Genomic DNA, 21,392 nt, shown 5'->3' with positions numbered 1-21,392 from the left:
ATTGTTTATTAATCCCTTGTTAAGATAGTTTGCAAATAAAGCATCCTCATCTTTCAAACTATACATTGTCACTTTCTCTGTGTTCCCTTCCCTGCCTGACCCTTTTCCCTTTCTGGCCTCTCTGTACATAGTGTTTACTCTTCTACTGTAGCACCCCTAATACTTCCTGGTACTTATGTACTTATTTGTCTCCTCCTACTAGACTGTATGCTCAAAATTTATTAATCTTTATATCCCCAAGGCTTACCCCAGTACTTAGCACAAAACAGGTGCTTAGTAAATGGTGACTGGCTTGAGGGCAGAGATGGTGTCTTATTTATCTATCTTTGTATGTTGTGTTTAGTATGGTGGCTGACAATTGATCGACACTCAAGTGTTTACACAATTAGAAAACACACTGGTGAGAGAAAACTGAAGATATTATAAAACAACATCTAACTGCTTTAAATGAATTAAAGCTGCTGGGACAAATTATATCCATGATACTGAGCGAATTTAGCTTTACCAGTTTTAAGGAACCATGGAGAAGAGGAAGGCACTAATTTACTGTGTGCTTACCATATGCCAGGCATTGGGCTAGCTGTTCTACGTACAGTTTCAAATGTGTTAGAAGCCTGGAGCTGGCAAATGTGGCTTCAGTCCACAGATTCTAGTGTGACTGCTTGGGACAACCCACCTGCTAACCCTGAAAATAACTTTTTCTTCTACTCTGTGATAGTCTTTCACATTCCCTACATAGTGTGTGTGTGTGTGTGTGTGTGTATGTGTGTGTTAAAAATTACAGTTCATCAGCCTGGGCAACACAGGGAGGCCCTGTCTCTACAAAAAAAAAAAAAAAAAAAAAAATTAGCTGGGTATGTGTGGTGCATGCCTGTAGTCCCAGCTACTCCAGAGGCTGAGGTGGAAGGACTGCTTGAGCTCAGGAGGTCAAGGCTGTAGGGAGCTGTGATTGTGCTATTACACCCCCACCTGGGTGACAGAGTGAGATCCTGTCTCAACAACAACTAATTATCTATCTATCTATCTATCTATCTATCTATCTATCTATCTATCTATCTATCATCTATCTATCTATCTATCTATCTATCTATCTATCTATCTATCTATCACCTATCTATCTCAACAAAATAAAGAACAGGCATAGACATCTGAAAATAAAATTAACTTCTTAGGAAGTTTCCTACTGCCAGGGATGTAGGTAACCATAGGTGTGGGTAACTTCTTTATGGGAACAGATGCATCTGATAGATGATTAACCTTGTTGATTTAAGGTTCTTCCCACTGCCAAGATTTGATGAGGGGAGACTATAGCAATGAATCTAAATATGCCAAATTCTTTCAGGTGTATCCAGGGCTGCAGGGGATACAGAGGGGGTTTAGCTGAAGACTCTGCAACTTATCCCACTGCAAATAATGCATCCAGGCACCTCTTTTATTTTGTTTTCCATCCCCCCAGATCTTCTGAGGAAGATGCTTCTTCTGGATCACTGTCTCTTCATGGTGCACTCAATGTAAGACTCCAGCAGGAAGATGGTTTCGTCCACCTGGATCTCACTGGCATCCAACCTGAGTGAAAAGTAAAAGCATTTGCCTAGACTGAATGTTCATTAGCATATTTAAGATTAGAGGCTAGGGCGGGTGTGGCCATAGATAACTGCTTGGTTACCCTTGAGAGTGGATGGAAAGAAAGGAGAACCAGTATATCATTTTGCTATTTACCGACCATCTTTATGTGCCAGACACCATAGAAACTGCTAAGAATGCAAAATACAGAGCTTCTGTCCTGGGGGAAGGTAGTCTTAATTTGCAATCAGGAAAACGAATGTAAAGGCACAGGTGTAAAAGGACCTAGTGTGTTTTAAAATAGCAAGAAACTAAGAGTGTCTGAAGCTTAAAGTGAGTGGTGATTAGGAAGAAATGGAAGCTTCTTCAGCCTGACAAAAGCCATCTAGGAAAAACCCACAGCTAATATCATACTTAATCGTGAAAGACTAAAAGCTTTTCTCCTAAGATCGGAAACAAAACAAAGATGTCTGCTCTTGTACTTTTATTCAACCTTTTACTGGAGGTTCTAGCCAGGGCAATGGGGCAAGAAAAAAAAAGTAAAGGCATCTAGATTGAAAAGGCAGAAGTAAAACTATCTCTATTCACAGATGACATAATCCTATTATAAAAAATCTCAAAGAATCCGCAAAAAAACTACTAGAATTAATAAATGAATTTAGTAAAGTTGTGGAATACAAAATCACAACACAAAAGTTGGTTGTTTTTGTATAACACTAGCAATGAACAATCCAAAACTGAAATAAGCAACCACTAAACTAGTATCCAAAAAATACTTAAGAAATAAATTTAATGAAAGAGGTGTACAAATTGTGCACTGAAATGTGAAGGTCTAGGAAAGATGTGATGAAGGCCTGCATGTGGACAAAGATGAAAGGCCAGATTTGAGACACATGACTCAAGTAAAATTAAGCCAGCGCAGTGGCACTTGCTTGTATTCCCAGCTACTTGGGAGGCTGAGGCAGGAAGACTGTTTGAACCTACGAGTTCAAGGCCAGTCTGGGCAACACAGCCAAAACCCCGTCTCTTAAAAAAAATTCATCAGTACTTGATGAACAAGAGAGTGTATATGGTGATGGAGAAGAAGCTGAGAACATCTTCAGAATTGCTAGTTTACAAAAATAGGTGGATTAAATTCTGTTAAGTGAGCTGGAGAAGACAGTGAGTTTAGGTTTGCTCGTGCTAAGTTGGAGGGTTACAGGATGTCAAAATGGATTTTCTGGATGGTATTCTAAAATGCAGGTCTGAAGTTTATGATGCTTACTTGTTGACATTACGTTTCAGGGTCTCTAGCTGCTGACGTTCAGGAGCTGTGATCATCTCCTCTATTTCTTGTAACTGTGCTTCCTCTGCACCAGTAGCCTGCATAGATGCAATGATGGCTTCTACCCTCTGAGATTTTTCTAGTAGACGCCTGTCAAACAAACACAACTCTGAGACATCTTTCCTAACCTGGGAGATTCTCTTACCACGTGTGTCTGAGGCACAACCCACCACCCTTTTGCCATTTTCCTGATCAAAGTAGATAATGTCACCTTCTTAAGGACATTTTCTACAAACTTATTTGGAAATAAAACTTCACTCCTGAAATTCTTACTGCCTCTCATTTGCACTTAAAGTTTGGTGCTTTTGTACGTTTCTCACAAATTTAATCTGAATATTTCACTGGGAGCATGTTAGAAAAGTGTAGACTAATGCATGATTTACACTAATCTAAGCCAATGATTCAATGCAAGTAGACTGGTTGCTATCTCTACTGGTTCCTACTTCTGAAAAAAAAAATTTTTTTTTGAGATGGAGTCTCATTCTGTCGCCCAGGCTGGAGTGCAGTGGTGTGATCTTGGTTCACTGCAACCTCCACTCACTGGGTTCAAGTGATTCTCCTGCCTTAGCCTCCCGAGTAGCTGGGACTACAGGTGCCCACCACCATGCCCAGCTAATTTTTGTATTTTTAGTGAAGACAGGGTTCCACTGTGTTGGCCAGGTTGGTCTCAAACTCCTGACCTCAAGTGATACACCCACCTCAGCCTCCCAAAGTGCTGGGATTACAGCCATGAGCCACCCTGCCAGGCCCAGCCTCTATTGGTTACTATTTCTAGAGGAAATTTCCCCTCAGGCCCTTGACCTTGAAAAATGTAAATAACTCAACTGAAAATGTTACTTACTTATTCTCTTTGGTTTCAAATTGCCTCCTTTCTATCAAGTTGGCTATGCTCTGAGGAAAGAGAAGACAGACAAGGAATGCACATAGTTCTATTTCAGCAGCTCAGGGCGAAGTGGGCATATGAGGGGGACTTGTCTGTGTGGAGGAAATGGTGAGAAGGTCCAGATTGAGTTACCTTGTAGCACCTGTGCAACAACATTCGGGCAGCTGACAGGGTGTTCACAGTATATAAATAGAAGGTCCTGGATGGGGCATGGTCTGGTGTTTTGGGAATTTCCTATTTGTCCAATAGAAAGAAAAGTAGCAGAAATTATACTGTTTTAGAACTGGCAAAGTACACACTCATTCCACCTGGAGTTACTTAGCCCTCTTTTTTACTTACACTTTCCTGTTTCCTAGTAATTCAGTACCTGTGTGTATTTATTTATTTTGAGACTGGATCTTGCTCTGTTACCTAGGATGGAGTGCCGGTGGCGTGATATCAGCTCACTGCAACTTCTACCTCCGGCTCAAGCAATCCTCCCACCTCAGCCCCCTGAGTAGCCGGAACTACAGGCAAGCACCACCATGCTCCGCTAATTTTTTAATTTTTGGGGGGTGGCGGAGACATGGTCTCACTATATTGCCCAGGCTGGTCTTGAATTCCTGGGCTCAAGTGATCATCCTGTCTTGGCTTCTCAAAGTGCTGAGATTACAGGTGTGCCCGGCCCAGTCTCTGTGGTTTATGTCATAATTATTCAAATGGAGAGCTGGGCTTCCCTGTTTTTTCCATTTGACTGTCAGCATCCTGAGCTGGGGAAGAAAGGGAAGGCAACTAACATTTACTGAACAACTCTATGTGCCAGGTAAATTCTATTTGATCTTTACAAAAAACCATATTATTATTATTTTTGAGACAGAGTCTTGTTCTGTTGCCCAGGCTGGAGTGCAGTGGCGCAATGTTGGCTCACTGCAACCTCTGCCTCCAGGGTTCAAGCAATTCTCCTTCCTCAGCCTCCTGAGTAGCTGGGATTACAGACACACGGCACCACGCCCAGCTAAGTTTTGTATTTTTAGTAGAGACAGGGTTTCACCAGGTTGGCCAGGCTGGTCTCGAACTCCTGACCTCAAGTGATCCGTACGCCTAGGCCTCCCAAAGTGCTGGGATTACAGGCATCAGCCACCACACCTGGCAACCATATTATTTTTATTATCACCATCCATCACTGTTTTATAGATGGGAAACGTGGTAACTTGCTTAATGTAACTGGGTAAGGCAGAGCTGTAATCTGACTCCAAAATCCATTCTATCTTTTTACTCATATGGTCTACTAAATAGCCCTGCAAAGACTTAGTTAGATGTGTTCATAAATTTAAACTATAACAGAATTAAGACTTAAGGAAGGACAGAAATGAGAAGAGAAAAAAAGGTAGGGTGGGTTTGGGGTTTTATGTCCTGGCTGTATTTCTTTTTTGTTTTTTGGTTTTTTTTTGTTTTTTGAGACAGTCTCACTCTGTTGCTCAGGCTAGAGTGCAGTGGCTTGATCTCGGCTCACTGCAACCTCCCCCTCCCGGGTTCAAGAGATTCTCCTTCCTGCCTCAGCCTCCTGAGTAGCTGGGACTATAGGCATGTGCCACCAGGCCCAGCTAATTGTTTTGTATTTTAGTAGAGACGGAGTTTTACCATGTTGGCCAGGCTGGTCTCGAACTCCTGACCTCAAGTGATTTGCCCACCTTGGCCTCCCAAAGTGCTGGGACTACAGGCGCGAGCCACTGTGCCCAGCCACCTCTTTCTCACCAGGGCAGTTAAAGCCCCAAATTATCCTCCAAGTGCTCGCTATGTCTCTGTGAATCATGTTTTTCTGTTTCAGAGCTGGATACAGAGTTTGCTTGGGTGTTCAGTATGTTTGCCTAAGAAGTTTCTCTCACTCCAGGCCAGCTTTGCTGGTTGGCAATTATTACACTCTTGGTTGGTTACCTGGAGTGACATGAAATTTTCTGAGAGCATCTTATATAGCATATCCTTTGCCTCCTTTGCAGGAATCATTGCAAAGTCTTCCACTTGCTTCTGCTCTATGTGTTTCTTCTGCAAAACTAGACGGAATATTCTAGCACAGCGAGACCCAAATCTGGAAAGGAATGAAGAAAGCAAATGGCATGCTAACATAGAAGATTAGCTTTAGTTCCCAGTCATAGATGGGGTGGTTGTTCTATTCCATGTGTGAAGCCAGGACCAGACAGGAACAGTGATCAGAAAATTATTCTACAGCTCCATAGGTTGGTGATGGTAAGGCATCACCAACTGCTGTTAATCATAAGGCAGTCACCAACTGCTGACTCGTTTGAGTGCCACACTTCCTACATTTGTAAGCAAAGGCTTTAGGGAGGCTGGTTAATTTGCATCAGTAGGAATTAAACAGTAGGTTATTTTAGGGTAAAGAGCAGTATTACATAAGATCCATAGGAGTCCAGTGAAAAAATGGGGCAAAGTGTGCCAAGGTGTGGTTATACTGGTTGCTTACATAATGATCAAATTACTTCACTGGGGATAGGAAGTATGTGATCCCAAACCCAATCAGTGTCCCCCTTACCTCTCCTGTACGACGGACTCCAGAGTGGCTGTGGCTAGGGATGCTAATGCCTTATGGAGGTCTTTATGTAGAGAATTAAGGTCACTCAGTAATGTTTTGGCCTAGTTATTGTGATCTGAGTTTTACTCCTAAGTTTCTAATTTATAATTAAATTTTAAACGCTATTTTGTTTTTCATGTTATAATTTATGGTTTCAGTTATGGTACATAAATATTCCAAAACTTTAATACAAGTGTTTAAGTAAGGGTTTTGCTTAACTAAAATTTGGTTGATTAAAAGTCCTTTTTGCTTTTCTTTTTTGAGACAGGGTCTCACTCTGTCACCCAGGTTGGAGTACAGTGGCATGATCTCAGCTTACTGCAACCTCCGTCTCCTGGGCTCAAGCGATCCTCCCACCTCAGCCTTTTGAGGAGCTGGACTACAAGCATGCATCGTTACATCTGGCTAGTTTTTGTATTTTTGGTAGAGATAGGGTTTTGCCATGTTGCTTAGCTGATCTTGAACTCCTGGGTTCATGCAATTCACCTGCCTCAGCCTCCCAAAGTCCTTACAGGTGTGAGCCACCATGCTTGGCCTCTTTTTACTTCATCATTAATGCAGTTCACTGAAAATTCATAGAAAAATTTATTTAACAATTACTTCAATTTTCTAACTTATTTAGTATAATAAATATTACCAAATCTTTCTTTCCTAAGGCACCATTCTGATTTATAGGTCAGGCTGCCTGACTCTAAGGAAATAACTGGTAAGGATACTGATGACATACATTCCTCCACCACTGTCGCCAGACTTTCCAACAAACTCTAGCTATTAAGAAAAAGAGAGAGTGTTAACTGAATGGAAAGTCCAGTGATTCTGTTTCCAATGGAACAAATCTGACCAAAAGTCTGCAGCAGGTAGCCCTCCTATCAAATGATGTGGAGAAATTGTCTGGGCTGGCTAGGTAAAGAATAACTCTACAGGAGGATGATACTAGGTATCAGTGCAGAAATAAATTATCAACAGTACAAGCTAAAGAAGAAAGAAAAAAAGCAAAAACAGACTTACTGGATCATCTGCCAGCAGAGTGAGATACTGATCAAGAACTTGCTTAGAGATGTTATAGCCAACAGGTAGGGATCTGAAGATCTATGGAGCAAAAGACACTTAAAATGGGTTTGGGAACTTAGAACTCCTGACCTTACTGAAATAAAGATGTTTTAGGCCGGGCGCAGTGGCTAACGCCTGTAATCCCAACACTTTGGGAGGCCGAGGCAGGTGGATCACTTTAGGTCAAGAGTTGGAGACCAGCCTGACCAATATGGTGAAACTCCATCTCTAGTAAAAATACAGAATTAGCTGGACGTGGTGGTGCATGCCTGTAATCCCAGCTATTTGGGAGGCTGAGGCAGGAGAACTGCTTGAACCTGGGAGGCAGAGGTTGCAGTGAGCTGAGACTGCGCCATTGCACTCCAGCCTGAGCTACAAGGGCGAAACTCCGTCTCAAAAAAAAATAAAAAGTTTTAATTTTAGTTACCACAAAACTGTCCAAAAATATTCACAGTGGGATTGTTTGTAAGAGTAAAAAACTAGAAACACCCAAATGACCACTACTGAGGAGTACACTAAAATAAAATATAGCATGGCCATTAAGTGGAATACGATACAGTCATCATGAAGAGTGAGACAAATCTATAGAAACTGACATGAAAGGAAGTTTTACATACACTGTCATATAAAAAATCAAGTTATAGAACAGTATGACTAGGTTGGGTGTGGTGGATCACGCCTTTGAAACGCCAGCACTTTGAGAGGCCGAGGTGGGCGGATCACTTGAGGTCAGGAATTCGAGACCAGCCTGGCCAACATAGTGAAACCCTGTCTCTACTAAAAATACAAAAATTAGCCTGGCGTGGTGGCATGTGCCTGTGATCCCAGCTACTCAGAAGGATGAGCAGGAGAATGCCTTGAACCCAGGAGGCAGAAGTTGCAGTGAGCTGAGATCGCACTACTGCACTCCAGCTTGGGTGAAAGAGTAAGACTCTGTCACAAAAAAATGAAAACAAACAAACAACACCCAACAAAAAAGCCAGTATGAATAGTCCCATTTTGGGGTTAAAAAATACACATACCCACATATATGTTAGAGTATGCAAGGTCTGAATAAAGATACATACCAAACTTTTTTTTTTTTTGAGATGGACTCTCACTCTGTCTCCCAGGCTGGAGTGCAGTGGTGCAATCTCAGTTCACTGCAACTTCCCACTCCCGGGTTCAAGCGATTCTCCTGCCTCAACCTCCCAAGTAGCTGGGATTACAGGAGTCAATCACCATGCCTGGCTAACTTCTGTAATTTTAGTAGAGATGAGGTTTCACCATGTTGGATTATGCTGGTCTTGAACTCCTCAGGTGATCTGCCTGCCTCGGCCACCCAAAGTGCTGGGATTACAGGTGTGAGCTGCTGCATCTGGCCTTTTTTTTTTTTTTTTTTTTTGAAATAGGGTTCTGCTCTGTTGTTTAAGCTGGAGTGCAGTGGCATGATCATAGTTCACTGCAACCTCAACTCTTAGGCTCAAGCAATCCTCCTGCCTCAGCCTCTCGAATAGCTGTGACTATAGGCATGTGGCACCACACCCAACTAATTTTTTAAAAAAATTTTTTGTAGAGACGGGGGTCTTGTCATGTTGCCCACGTTGGTCTTGAACTCCTGGCCTCAAGGGATCCTTCTGCCTCAACCTCCCAAAGTTCTAGGATTACAAGTGTGAGTCACTGCACCTGGCCATAGAACTTTAAAATAAACAACATAAAAATATAGGAATATTTAAACATAGTCATGCACCATATAACATTTTAGTCAACAATGGACCGTGTACAGCTGTGGTCCCATATTATACTGGAGCTGAAAAATTCCTACTGTTTTGTGATGTCATAGCTCTTGTAACATCATAGCACAATGCCGTTGTGAAACACATTACTCACGTGTGTGGTGAGGCTGGAGTGCAGTGGCACAATCTCGGCTCACTGCAACCTCTGCCTCCTGGGTTCAAGTGATTCTCCTGCCTCAGCCTCCCGAGTAGCTGGGACCACAGGTGCATGCCGCCATGCCTGGCTAGTTTTTTTTTTTTTTTTTTGCATTTTAGTAGACGGGTTTCACCATGTTGCCCAGGCTGGTCTCAAATGCCTGAGCTCTGGCAATCCGCTGGCCTCGGCCTCCCAAAGTGCTAGGATTACAGGTGTGAGCCACCCCGCTTAGCCTGTTACTGGTTTTTAATAAACACAGCATAGCCTAAGCGTGTAGACCATCGTATTCACATTAATTTGCCATTCATTCACTAACTCCCGCAGGGCAACTTTTAGTCCTGAAAGCTCCATTCATGTTAAGTGCACTAAACAGGTGTAGTTTTTAATTTTTCATACCATATTTTTACTGTACCTTTTCTGTGTTTAGATGTTTAGATACACAGATGCTACCGCGTTATAATGGCCTACAGTATTCAGTACAGTAACATGCTGTACAGGTTTACAGCCTAGAAGCCATAGGCTATCCCGTACAGTCTAGGTGTGCTATAGGCTACACCATCTAGGTTTGTGTAAGTACACCCTATGATGTTCACACAATGATGAAATCGCCTAACAACACATTTCTCAGAATGTATCCCTGCTGTTAAGTGATGCATGACTGTATTACTATGAAAGTAATATAAATAACACATATTAGATATATTAAATATCGATATTTTAAATATAGGGGGTCAAATAATGTCCTGAATGCCAAGGCTCTCAGAGTCCAAATCGTGGATTCTTAAAATAATCAGGAATAGGCTGTACTTGACGAATAGATACTTTGACTAAGTGAATAGCATAGATTTTTAAAAGCTGGATCCTAAGAGACCAAACATTTCAGTGCTCATCACTTGAAGATAATCCCTGCTCCACATCAAACGCCTTTCTCTTTCAAGGCTCAGACCTCAACCCAAACTCAGGATCTGTGTATAATAAACGTTGTTAATACCCAAGAATCTGTCAGAAAGTTAGCACAACACGAAACTCACCTCATTGGAAGACAATGGCTGGGTGAAGGGAGCACTAGAGGAAGTGGTAATCTCACTCATTCGGAGCATGGTTCGCACAATCTCGCTGCTTGTCTGTTTGAAAAGTAAACTAGAATTCAGAAATCGCAGTGCTGCCCCCGGCTCTATGTGCCAACGGCCATATCTGACAAATAAGTAAATGTCCCTGATGACCAATGACAGACCCACTTAGGTATTACCTGGTCCATCCTGTTAGCAACTGCACTCACAATGGCTTGGTCACGGAAGTGTTGGTGGAATCTGTCAAGGTTGGCCTGCCAATAAATCCCATCATCTGGAATGGGCTGAGGAAGAGAAAAGATTTAGAGAAACATTTAGATATAGTGTAAAGTTTTCTGGTGAGGAGCTTGGATTTAATGGTTCACCATTTCTTTTCCTACACAGTAACAACTACACTGGCTGGAAAGAAATCATTCAGTCATGTAGACTGGTGTCTAGACAAATCCCAACTTCAAACAGGTTCTCTAAGCTCATCTCCAATCTTTCTCTCCCTATTTTATTATTTAACTTTCATTTTTATATTTTTTTTGAGACAGAGTTTTGCTCGTCACCCAGGCTGGAGTGCAGTGGCGTGATCTCGGCTCACTGCAACCTCTGCCTCTCGGGTTCAAGTGATTCTCCTGCCTCAGCCTACTGAGTAGCTGGGATTACAGGCAACCACCACTGCGCTAGGCTAATTTTTGTATTTTTATTAGAGTTGGGGTTTTACAATGTTGGCCAGGCTGGTCTCGAACTCCTGACCTCAGGTGATCTGCCTGCCTCGGGCTCCCAATTGCTGGGATTACAGGCGTGAGCCACCACAACCGGCCTTTCTCTCTATTTTAACTCTTCTCCATTACTCTCAAGTCTCCAACTTGACCCTTCTTCCTTCTCACTCTCGGCAGATGACTTTGCCTCTCATTTCACAGAGAAAATAGAAGACACTAGGCCAGAACTCACTCACCTCTGTGCACATCCTCACCACATTTCTTTCTTTTTTGTTCTTAATTCATATTTTCACTCACTTTTATCACAGCTGAAAAATGCTCCTTTTACCTAAGGTTAATGCCCATATTGGTATTCCAGATCTTACTCTCTCATTCATTCTTGGGGATCCAGCTCTATTTTACCCTGTCCTCTAACATCTTCAGCCTTTCCTTCTCTATCGCCTCCTTATCAGCCTTTACCCTGTCCAAGTCTCTTTCTACTCTAGAATTCTCCTTCAACCCTATGCCTTCTCTTCTTTTCCTTACTGTCATAGCCAAGCTTCTCAAACAGTTGGCCATCCCAGCTGTATCTCTATCTAGATTTACGCAACCCATTTCCACTATTGTACTGAAATGTCAATTGTCACTTGCATTCCCGTGAAATTCCACAATTGTCCTTGAGGACTCTATGTTGTTAAGTTCAAATAATAATTTCCACTTCTGATCTTATTTAACCTTTTGGAAGCATATGACATGGTTGGACATCTTTTCCTTCTTAAAACTTTATGTGGCTCCTTGGATTTTATGACACCATTTTTTTTTTCCTTTTAAAGGCAGGATCTTTGTCACCCAGGCTGGAGTGCAGTGGTGTCATCGTAGCTCACTGCAGCCTTGACCTCCCTGGGCTCAGGTGATCCTCTCATCTCAGCCTCCCAAGCGGCTGGGACCACAGGTACGTGCCACCATGCTTGGGTAATTTTTGTATTTTTCTGTAGAGACAGGGTCTCACCATGTTGCTCAGGACGGTCTCAAACTCCTAGGCTCAAGCGATCTGCCCGCCTTGGCCTTCCAAAGTGTTAGGATTACAAGTGTGAGCCACTGGGCCTGGCCGACACCATTTTTTCTTGGTGTTACTCTGAACCTTTCTGGCTACCTTTCCTCAGTATCCACAGATTCCTCTTTCAGATCCCAACTGTAATCCTGGTGTTTTGTCAGGGTTCTGTCCATACCTTTCCTTTCTTTTTACTCTACATGCTCTACTTGGGTAATTTTATCTGCTCTCCAGGCTTCAACTACTGATGCATTTCCAAATCTGTTACTCTATCCTAGAACTCTTTTTTTTTTTTTTTTTTGAGACGGAGTCTTGCTCTGCACTGTGCCCAGGCTGGAGTGAAGTGGCACAATCTCGGCTCATTGCAACCTCTGCCCCCCAGGTTCAAGCGATTCTCCTGCCTCAGCTTCCCGAGTAGCTGGGATTACAGGCCTGTGCCACCATGCATGGCTAATTTTTGTATTTTTAGTAGAGACGGGGTTTCGCCATCTTGGCCAGGCTGGTCTCGAACTCCTGACCTCAGGTGATCCACCTGCCTCACCCTCCCAAAGTGCTAGGATTACAGGCATTACTGCACCTGGACTATCCTGGAACTCTCTATTATGCTCCAGATGCATAGACTCAGCTGCCTATTTGACACTTCCACCTGTTCCCCAAACTGTTCTGTTTTTAAGTTTTCAGGTAACTACACTATAACCAACCTAATTTTTTTTTTTTGAGACAGGGTCTTGCTCTGTTGCCCAGGCTGTAGTGCAGTGGCACAATCATGGCTCACTGCAGCCTTGACTTCCTGGGCTCTTTCTGTGTTTTCCTGGTCTTTTTTTTTTTTTGAGATGTCTGCCCAGGGTTGGTGTGTGGTCTCGGTCATGCACGCCATTCTCCTGCCTCAGCCTCTCTGAGTAGCTGGGACTACAGGTGCCCGCCACCACGCCCGGCTAATTTTTTGTATTTTTAGTAGAGACGGGGTTTCACCGTGGTCTCGATCTCCTGACCTCGTGATCCACCCGCCTCGGCCTCCCAAAGTGCTGGGATTACAAGCGTGAGCCACCGCGCCCGGCCCTCTTTCTTTTTTTTTTTTTTGAGATGGAGTCTTGCTCTGTCACCAAGGATGGAGTGCAGTGGCGTGATCTCGGCTCACTGCAACCTCTGCCTCCCAGGTTCAGGCCATCATCCTGCTGCAGCCTCCCAAGTAGCTGTAATTACAGGCACCTACCACCATGGCCAGCTAATTTTTGTATTTTTAGTAGAGACGGGGTTTCACCATGTTGACCAGGCTCGTCTCGAACTCTGACCTCAGGTATCCACCCACCTCGGCCTCCCAAAGTGCTGGGATTACAGGCGTGAGCCACCATGCTTGGCCAGCCAACCCAATTTCTTAAGCTACAAACTTGGGTATCACCCCTAGTCCCTTGCTCTCCATAATCTACCACCCCATTGCCAAGTTCTATCTATTCTTTATATTTATCAGATGTCTACTTTTCTTTCTCCTATCATTACCTTATTTCGGACTCTAAATCTTGGCCCATCTGGATTACTACAATAGCCTCCTAACTGGGTTTTTTTTTTCCCTTTAAAACATAGCAGACACTATAAAAGGAGTAACTAGGTTTTCTCCTTCTAATTTTGTTTTGCATCATTCGTCCCATTTCTTAAGAGTAGTGCTTTTTTTCTTTTTAAACTGTTTTGGGTCACAGTTCCTTTGAAGAATGTAATGAAAGGTATGGAGAGCTTCACTGAAAAATGCACATAAGTACAAGTGGACTCTCTGAAATCCATCCATAGAGTAGTACAAGTTAGGAACTGCTGTGCTATAATAATCTTTCTAAAATATAAATCCAGTCACTTCATTTCCCTGCTTAAAATCCATCAGTGGCTCTCCCTTGCCTTCAGGATAAAGCCCAAACCTCTTAGACAAACATGTACACAAATAATAAATAATTCCAGTTATAAATATAAATGCTGTGAAGTATATGAAATGAGAAATGTGGTAGGGACTAGTGTAGGGGTGGGCAATGGTGCTTTAAGTCTATGAAAAGAGCATTTAAGATAGAAATGATATAAACAGAGACCACGCCGGGCGTGGTGGCTCACGCTTGTAATCCCAGCACTTTGGGACGCCGAGGTGGCGGATCACGAGGTCAGGAGATCGAGACCACGGTGAAACCCCGTCTCTACTAAAAAAAATACAAAAAATTAGCCGGGCGTGGTGGCGGGCGCCTGTAGTCCCAGCTACTTGGAGAGGCTGAGGCAGGAGAATGGCGTGAACCTGGGAGGCGGTGCTTGCAGTGAGCCAAGATTGTGCCACTGCACTCCAGCCTGGGTGACAGAGCAAGACTCCGTCTCAAAAAAAAAAAAAAAAAAAAACAGAGACCACTACATGAAGATCTGGGGACAAACATTTGAAGCCGGAGGCATAAGGGCCAAAGTCTAAAGACCAGAAAGAGTTTGACATGTTTAAGAGATAAAATCAGTAGGGGGAACACAGTGAGTAAGATGGAGATGGGGCAGAGGTGAGGTTGAAGAGCCCTGTCTCCAGCAGATCATATGAAGACCTAGATCACGTAAGGCTTCCTAGCCTGTACCTTGGATTTCTTCTAAGAGTAAAGGAAAGCTATTTAAGGAGTCTAATCAGTGGGTGTGTTGTTTTGTTTTGGACAACTTAGAAAGTCATTTTGGCTACTAAGTAGGTAAGAATGCAGCTAGGGAGACCACTAACGAAAGCGTTTGCAAAGAGTTGACGAGAGATGGCAGTGAAAAGATGAGAAATGGTTGGATTTGAGGTAATTTTGGAAACTGGGTTGATATGTTTTACTGTGAGATTAGAGGGTTCCAAGGATTTTGGCTTAAGCAGAAATGGTGGTGTCCTAGGCAGCTGGCCTAGGTGGTAGTGTCTTTTACTAAGATGAGGAAGTTTATGAGGGAGCAAGATATTTGGGAGGAGGAATCAATTACTCTGTTTTGGCCACACTAAGTTTGAGATGCTTACTGACATCTTTATAGGCACGCTAAGAAGGCATTTGAATATGAATTCAGGCCTATGTATAGTTTTTAGACCCATTTTTTACTACTGGCCTCTATAGGTCCTTAGGTTCTCGCCATATTGAGCAACCTAAACTTTTTCTAGACCCCTTTTCACATAAGCTGTTACCTCTGTTCAATGAAAGAATTAAGTTAAGGCTCACAAGGGAGACAGTAATGGTTCATTCTTTGTTAGTCTATTCCTAATATTTAAATGAGGTTCATAATCCTACTGCTTCTTAGCTCAGGAAGCTTTAAGCTCTCTTGGGGCTTGTTATCTGAGTGCTCTTTCTGGCCTGCTTCAGGGTGAGGACTTCTAATCAAGAAGCCCCATTACCTCCTTGTTATCTGTAGTATGTTTTGGTCTCTTGGCCTTGGGCTCCCCAGCAGCATCTTCATCAGATGATCTCCGCCTTTTACCTTTCCCTGCCAAACAAACAATTAAACACTTAGACTATATCTCATATGATGACAAGAAATGACCAAACATGAGAGCAGGTGTCTTTCATTCCAAAGACATCTGTAGCTGCCTCTAGATCAGAGTTGCTTAGGGGGCTGAAGAGCTATAAGAAACTCAAGTAACTGATGAAATAATCTGAAACTCAACATGTTCAAAAAGAGGCTTATAGTCTTTCTCCTCCAATGCTCTCTTTCATGGCCAATGATATCATCCTCCCACATGCGCAAGTCAGACACACAGATGTCATTCTTAGTACTTGTTTCCTTCACCCTCTCTGTTTCATTTTCCACCAGTCTGTCAACATTTACCTTTGCCCCATTCTCCCATCCTTTCTGTAGACAAAAAATCTTTTAAAAGTGCAAATTAGATCATGTCATTTCCTTAAAAATCCTTCAGTGGTCTTCCTTTGCTCTTAGCATAAAGATAGATGCTCTATAAGGTCTTACTTGATTTAGCCCCTGCCTGTCTCCCATCCAAGTACTAAGCAGGTCGATCCTGATTAGCTTCTGAGATCAGATCCCTACCTAGCTATGTCTCTAACCTTATCTCATGCCACTCTTGCATTGCTTACAATGCTTTAGCTATACTGACATTCTTTCCTTTCCTCAAATGCTATTTTTTTACTACATACTATTCCCTTTGTCAAAAATGCTTTTCCTGTTACCTCACTGTTAGCTTCTACTTCAAATCTTAGCTCAAATGCCACCTTCTCAAAGAAACATGAGGCCTAAACTCAGATGAATCCCGTCCCTCATTATATATTTTCTTTTCTTTTTTTTTCCGAGACAGAGTCTCACTCTGTCGCCCAGGCTGGAGTACAGCAGCGCAATCTTGGCTCACTGCAACCTGTCTCCTGGGTTCAAGCAATTCTCCTGCCCTAGCCTCCCGAGTAGCTGGGATCACAGGCGTACGCCACCATACCTGGCTAATTTTTTTTTTTTTTTGAGACGGAGTCTGGCTCTGTTGCCCAGGCTAGAGTGCAGTGGCGTGATCTCGGCTCACTGCAAGCTCGGCCTCCCGGGTTGACGCCATTTTCCTGCCTCAGCCTCCCGAGTAGCTGGGACTACAGATGCCCGCCACCACGCCCAGCTAATTTTTTGTATTTTTAGTATAGGTGGGGTTTCACTGTATTAGCCAGGATGGTCTCGATCTCCTGACCTCGTGATCCACCCACCTCGGCCTCCCGAAGTGCTAGGATTACAAGTGTGAGCCACCATGCCCGGCTACCTGGCTAATTTTTATAATTTTAGTAGAGACAGGGTTTCACCATGTTGCCCAGGCTGGTCTCGAACTCCTGGCCTCATGCAATTCACCTGCCTCAGTCTCCCAAAGTCTCCATTATATATTTTCATAACACCTCATACTTTTCCTTCATGGCACTTATCACAGTTTAATTATACACTGATGTGATTTTCTGATTAATGTATGTCTCATAATACTATGACAGTTCCTTCATAGGAATATTTCCTTCATAGTACTTATCACCGTTTAATGATATATCGATGTGATTTTCTGATTAATGTATGTCTCCTATACTAAAGCCCCATGGCAGAGACCATGATTTTTTCATTGTTATACACCACGATGTCTGGCACATAGCACATACTTGGTAAATACAAGCACATTTCATACACTTGACAATCAAGAAGAATCCACAATTAAGGCAAGTCACAGTTCCAGGGGTTAAAATTCCTTACCTATCAAGCTGAGTTTAGGAACCAGGTACATGTCCTTTTCATTAATGACAAGTGTGGGGGCAGGTGGTGGTGGCCCAGGGTCTGAATTCTCAGTGGTAGGTACCGAAGGGCAGCGTTGTACAAAGTGTGTGTCTGCCAGTCGCACAAACGTGTTTGATACTTCAGCATAGTCCATGGTCTTGCCATCTGTATAACAGGAGGAAAAAGGCAGATGAGATGGCCTAAGATAGCTCAGGGTCCACTCCCGTGGCCAGCTGATCTATGCTTTTGTTAACAGCTATGGATACCGTACTGACCCTCCATGGTCTCTGTGAGCCGGTCTGCCACTTTCTTCACAACAGCTGACATTGTCAGTTTGCCGTTCAACAGAAGCTCCTCAACAATCAGCTCTCCAGTGTCACTGTACAGAGTTTTGGTAGTATAGATGTACCGGGGATATCTAAGCATTCGCAATACCCGGCTGCACTGGGCTTCATACTCCACCACACCACGTTTGTGCACTTGATAACTCACCAGGTTATGTTGGACGAGGACACACAGGGCTTTTTTCACCTAAATGGGACATAAAGAGAAGAAAGAGAGGAAAGTCCTCAAGATATAGCTCATTACTGCTGGCAATTTTTTGTCCAACAGCTTAGTAAGCATCAGAAAACGGCTAGGTAATTTCTGCACTTATTTCCTCTCTCCATTGGAGGAGGTAATAAGAATCACACACCAATACAATAAATCAGGAAGATTCCTTGCTATATTTCCTCTGATCCTTATCTCTCAAAACACAATTTACTTTCCTTTCATCATTCTCAGTCCTTAAAGGCAGTACTGAGATTAATAGACTTATCGTGAATAAATGAGGTATGGCATGGGAAGAGCAAAGATTTGCCTAAAAGCTGTGATGAAATAGGAACACTTTGAGAAACAAAATGTTGATGCCTGAGTCTCATCCTTTTCTCCCTGAAATAACATTGTTCTGCTCCAAGGGCAGGCTTTCTTCATTTTTCCTTTTCTGGGGTGAGAAGAACAATATTCAAAGGTGGGTGAAATAAATTAGTGAAAGAAATGAGAGAAAATTAATGTCATTTAGACATACCTGATCCAGTGATGTTCCTGTGTCATGGGCAATTACTCTTAGTGGCTGGCTGCCGGTTCTTATCAGATGTACTCCAATTTTTTCTACAATCTCTCCAAAATGCTCTTGCAGCAACAAAGAACAGAGCTTAATTTCTGCTTGAGTCATTGTACTGGGGTGTCTGAGAGCTAGGGAAAAAACACCAAAACGGTACAATGGAAAGACTTTCACGCTGGAAGCAGAGCTGCTGAGTGTAAATTCATGTATTCCTTCTGGAGGGCAATTTGACAATACATATCAAAAAGCCTTAAAAATCTTGCATATCTTTGAAATAACAATTTATTTTTGGATATTGTGTCCAAGGAAAGAATAAAAAGCTAGTAATAATGAAGTCATTAGTTCTCTTTATAATACCGACTTACTGGAAACAATCTAACGTCTAACAATAAATGATGCCATATCCATACAATGGCATACTACACCAACATTTAAAGTTATTTAGTACGATGCATATTCGTGTAGAAAATTATTCATAATAGGCTGGCGCGGTGGCTCATGCCTGTAATCCCAGCACTTTGGGAGACCGAGGTGGGCGTATCATGAAGTCAGGAGTTTGAGACCAGCCTGGCCAATATAATGAAACCCCTTCTCTACTAAAAATACAAAAAAAAATTAGCTGGGCATGGTGGCGGGTGCCTGTAATCCCAGCTACTAGGGAGGCTGAGGCAGGAGAATCGCTTGAAGCCGGGAGGCAGAGGTTGCAGTGAGCCGAGATCGCGTCACTGCACTCCAACCCGGCGACGGTGCGAGATTCCGTCTCCAAAACAAAAACAAAACAAAACAAAATTATTCACAATATATTAAGTGACAGAAGCGAGCTGAAAAAATATAAAAATTCAATTATTGTTAAAAAAAAGAAAAATGTATGCATAGAAAAAGACTATGCATCAAATTTATCTCTATGGGATTATGCGTGATTGATTTTCTTTAAAGATTGGGAGATGATTTTGCAGTCTGTCACAGACCTTAGTTTCTAAACTTCATTGCTTGGAAGAATTAAGGTCACTGTTCACAGCTCGGTGGGAGTGAGCAAGTAGTGTTATACTCAGTCCATAAAGGAAATGGTAATTTCGAAAAAGAAATTTAGGAGGTAAAGGACTGCTTCTCAACAGGGTGTGTCAAACAGGAGATGAGGTTACGTTGTTTGCAGGACAGTATTCAATTCTTAAACTTCTACTCCTTGACAAAGTTGACACAATCAGAAACGGACGTAGTTGATTTTATGATTACTTCCTTATTACAAACTGCTACCAAACATTGTTTACTTATTTCTTCCAATTCCTAAGAAGCCAAGTCTTTGCCTCCCCGTCCCCACCCAGCCTCAGTATCACCAGAGACCTATTTTGTCCATCCACATATCTTTGGAGAAGCATTCCCAGATCCTTTGCCATCCTCGGAAAGGGCTTCCAAGGTGCTTGGCTCCTAGCTCTACACTCCTTTTACACAGGTTCCCGTTTCGGAATTGGTCTCTGGGTCCAGTCAGTGCCGCCACGTTCAGACAGCATTTTCCACTAACCTCACGGTCAGCGCAATCCGGAGGCTCCAACCCCAATGCCGCTGAGCTTCCCGCGACGGCTTCCTGCGGCTCTCGCGGGCCTTCTGAGCGGAGGTGGAACCCACCACCCTTTCTAGGACGAGGACCGCCACCGAAGAGGACGCGGAAAAGCAGGAAGCGCGTGCCGCTCTACCCCAGAGTTTCGGCGGCTTCCGGGGACGCTCTTTCTTTCTTCTCGCTGGAAGGCTGGAAGACCAGCGAGGGGCTGTTTGTGGAGCCGGCGGGCGGGCGGTTTGTCTCTCCTTCCTGCGCCTCTTTGGTTCTGGGAGGCGGGCCGCAGGGTAGCTGTTGGCGCCGCCGCCTCTCTGGGCCTGGCCGACTCACGTGACCGACGCGGGCTCTGAAGCGGTGGGCCGCACCGAGGCGGCGGCGGCGGCGGCGACTGCAGCTCGGGAGGTAGCGGCCTGACGAGGGACGGGCCAGCTGCCCTCTCGGACTGCCGCGGCGGAGGACAAAAATGGCGGAGGCTTCGGCGGCCGGGGCGGACTCGGGCGCCGCTGTAGCCGCCCACCGGTTTTTCTGCCACTTTTGCAAGGGCGAGGTCAGCCCCAAACTACCGGTAAGAGCCCCGTGTTCTCTGTACTTGGGAACCTCATAGATTCCTGGCCCCGATTTCCCGGAACTGGGTCTGGAGCTTTCCGCACACCCTTGACTCCCCGGACATCGGTCTGCCGAATACCTGCTGCCCATTTCTCCAGCCGCCGGCCCTAAACCCTGGGCATCACGGCCCCGGCCCCGTACCTCCTGCCCACCTCTTAATTCATCCTGGGCTGCTCCACCTGACCTCACCTCTTTACCTCCCCTGTCCTTAATTTTTTTTTTCTTAGCAAGTTTTCCTCTGATAACTCTCCCCTCAATTTTCTAGCATTCTTTTATACCTGGTCTTTTTCCCTCGATGACCTCCCCCCCCATACTTCTTCCGCTGTGTCTTCTCACCTTCCTCTGTGTTCTTTTCCACTTTTCACCCCCCACCGCCCCCGCCACCTCCCTTGTCAGTGAAGCAAAATAGCGGATTGCTGAGGATTGTCACTATTCGGTTTTCTCTAGGGAAGGAAGCACAGAAAGGGGGTTGGAAGGTACCTGTGGGGCGAAAAGGGGGATTTTGCTCTTCAGTGGTTTCCAGGGTCCTCGTGAAAGTGAAAACAGCAGCGTACTAATGACTTGCAGACAGCCTGCACTCCTATCACTATTGAAGGAAATGGCTTTAGGAAGAAGGCAGGACGTACTGTTTCAACTTAGTTTATTTTGGTTGTAATGCTGCCAGTGTCTTTAATACCATTGTTCCGCCCCCCGCCCTGTCCCTTTCTTCACCTAAGAAAAAGAGCCGGGACAGAATGTTGGGGATGCTTCTTCTGACGTGAAATTGGTTTTCACGAGTTTCTGCCAGTGTTAGCCCCTTGAGAGGCAGTGCTGTGGTTGTGAAGAAAACACT

The 21,392-nt window shown here is 43.8% G+C and overlaps 2 protein-coding genes across 4 annotated transcripts in view; one reads left to right on the top strand and one right to left on the bottom strand.

Annotated features, from left to right (window-relative positions):
- Positions 1–1,396: 1,396 nt before the first annotated feature.
- On the bottom strand, positions 1,397–21,062 carry POLR3C (RNA polymerase III subunit C). 3 transcript variants are annotated; one of them, XM_032151622.2, is made up of 15 exons: positions 21,041–21,062; positions 18,367–18,533; positions 17,576–17,831; positions 17,280–17,465; positions 15,460–15,548; positions 10,547–10,651; positions 10,329–10,421; positions 7,345–7,425; positions 7,053–7,104; positions 6,298–6,358; positions 5,685–5,835; positions 3,903–4,004; positions 3,729–3,778; positions 2,828–2,977; positions 1,397–1,566 (listed from the first exon to the last, which is right to left on the bottom strand). In XM_032151622.2, the coding sequence occupies exons 2-15, from the start codon at positions 18,511–18,513 to the stop codon at positions 1,485–1,487; spliced, it is 1,605 nt and encodes a 534-aa protein (XP_032007513.1). In that variant the 5' UTR covers positions 18,514–18,533; positions 21,041–21,062; the 3' UTR covers positions 1,397–1,484. The 3 variants fall into 3 exon arrangements, with proteins under 3 accessions (XP_032007513.1, XP_032007512.1, XP_058295340.1); XM_032151621.2 differs by lacking the exon at positions 21,041–21,062 and adding an exon at positions 19,922–20,070; XM_058439357.1 differs by lacking the exon at positions 21,041–21,062 and adding an exon at positions 19,744–19,875.
- Positions 20,201–21,392, top strand: part of RNF115 (ring finger protein 115) — a 92,724-nt gene continuing 91,532 nt past the window's right edge. Inside the window, exon 1 of the mRNA XM_032151644.2 lies at positions 20,201–20,519. Within this exon, the coding sequence (XP_032007535.1) occupies positions 20,418–20,519 (102 nt within the window). The 5' untranslated portion in view covers positions 20,201–20,417. The remainder of the gene's footprint in view (positions 20,520–21,392) is intronic.

The sequence above is a fragment of the Hylobates moloch genome, unplaced genomic scaffold, assembly GCF_009828535.3.
Source record: "Hylobates moloch isolate HMO894 unplaced genomic scaffold, HMol_V3 SCAFFOLD_5, whole genome shotgun sequence".
Classification (NCBI taxonomy): domain Eukaryota; kingdom Metazoa; phylum Chordata; class Mammalia; order Primates; family Hylobatidae; genus Hylobates; species Hylobates moloch.
This window is presented reverse-complemented; position numbering and strand designations above follow the sequence as displayed.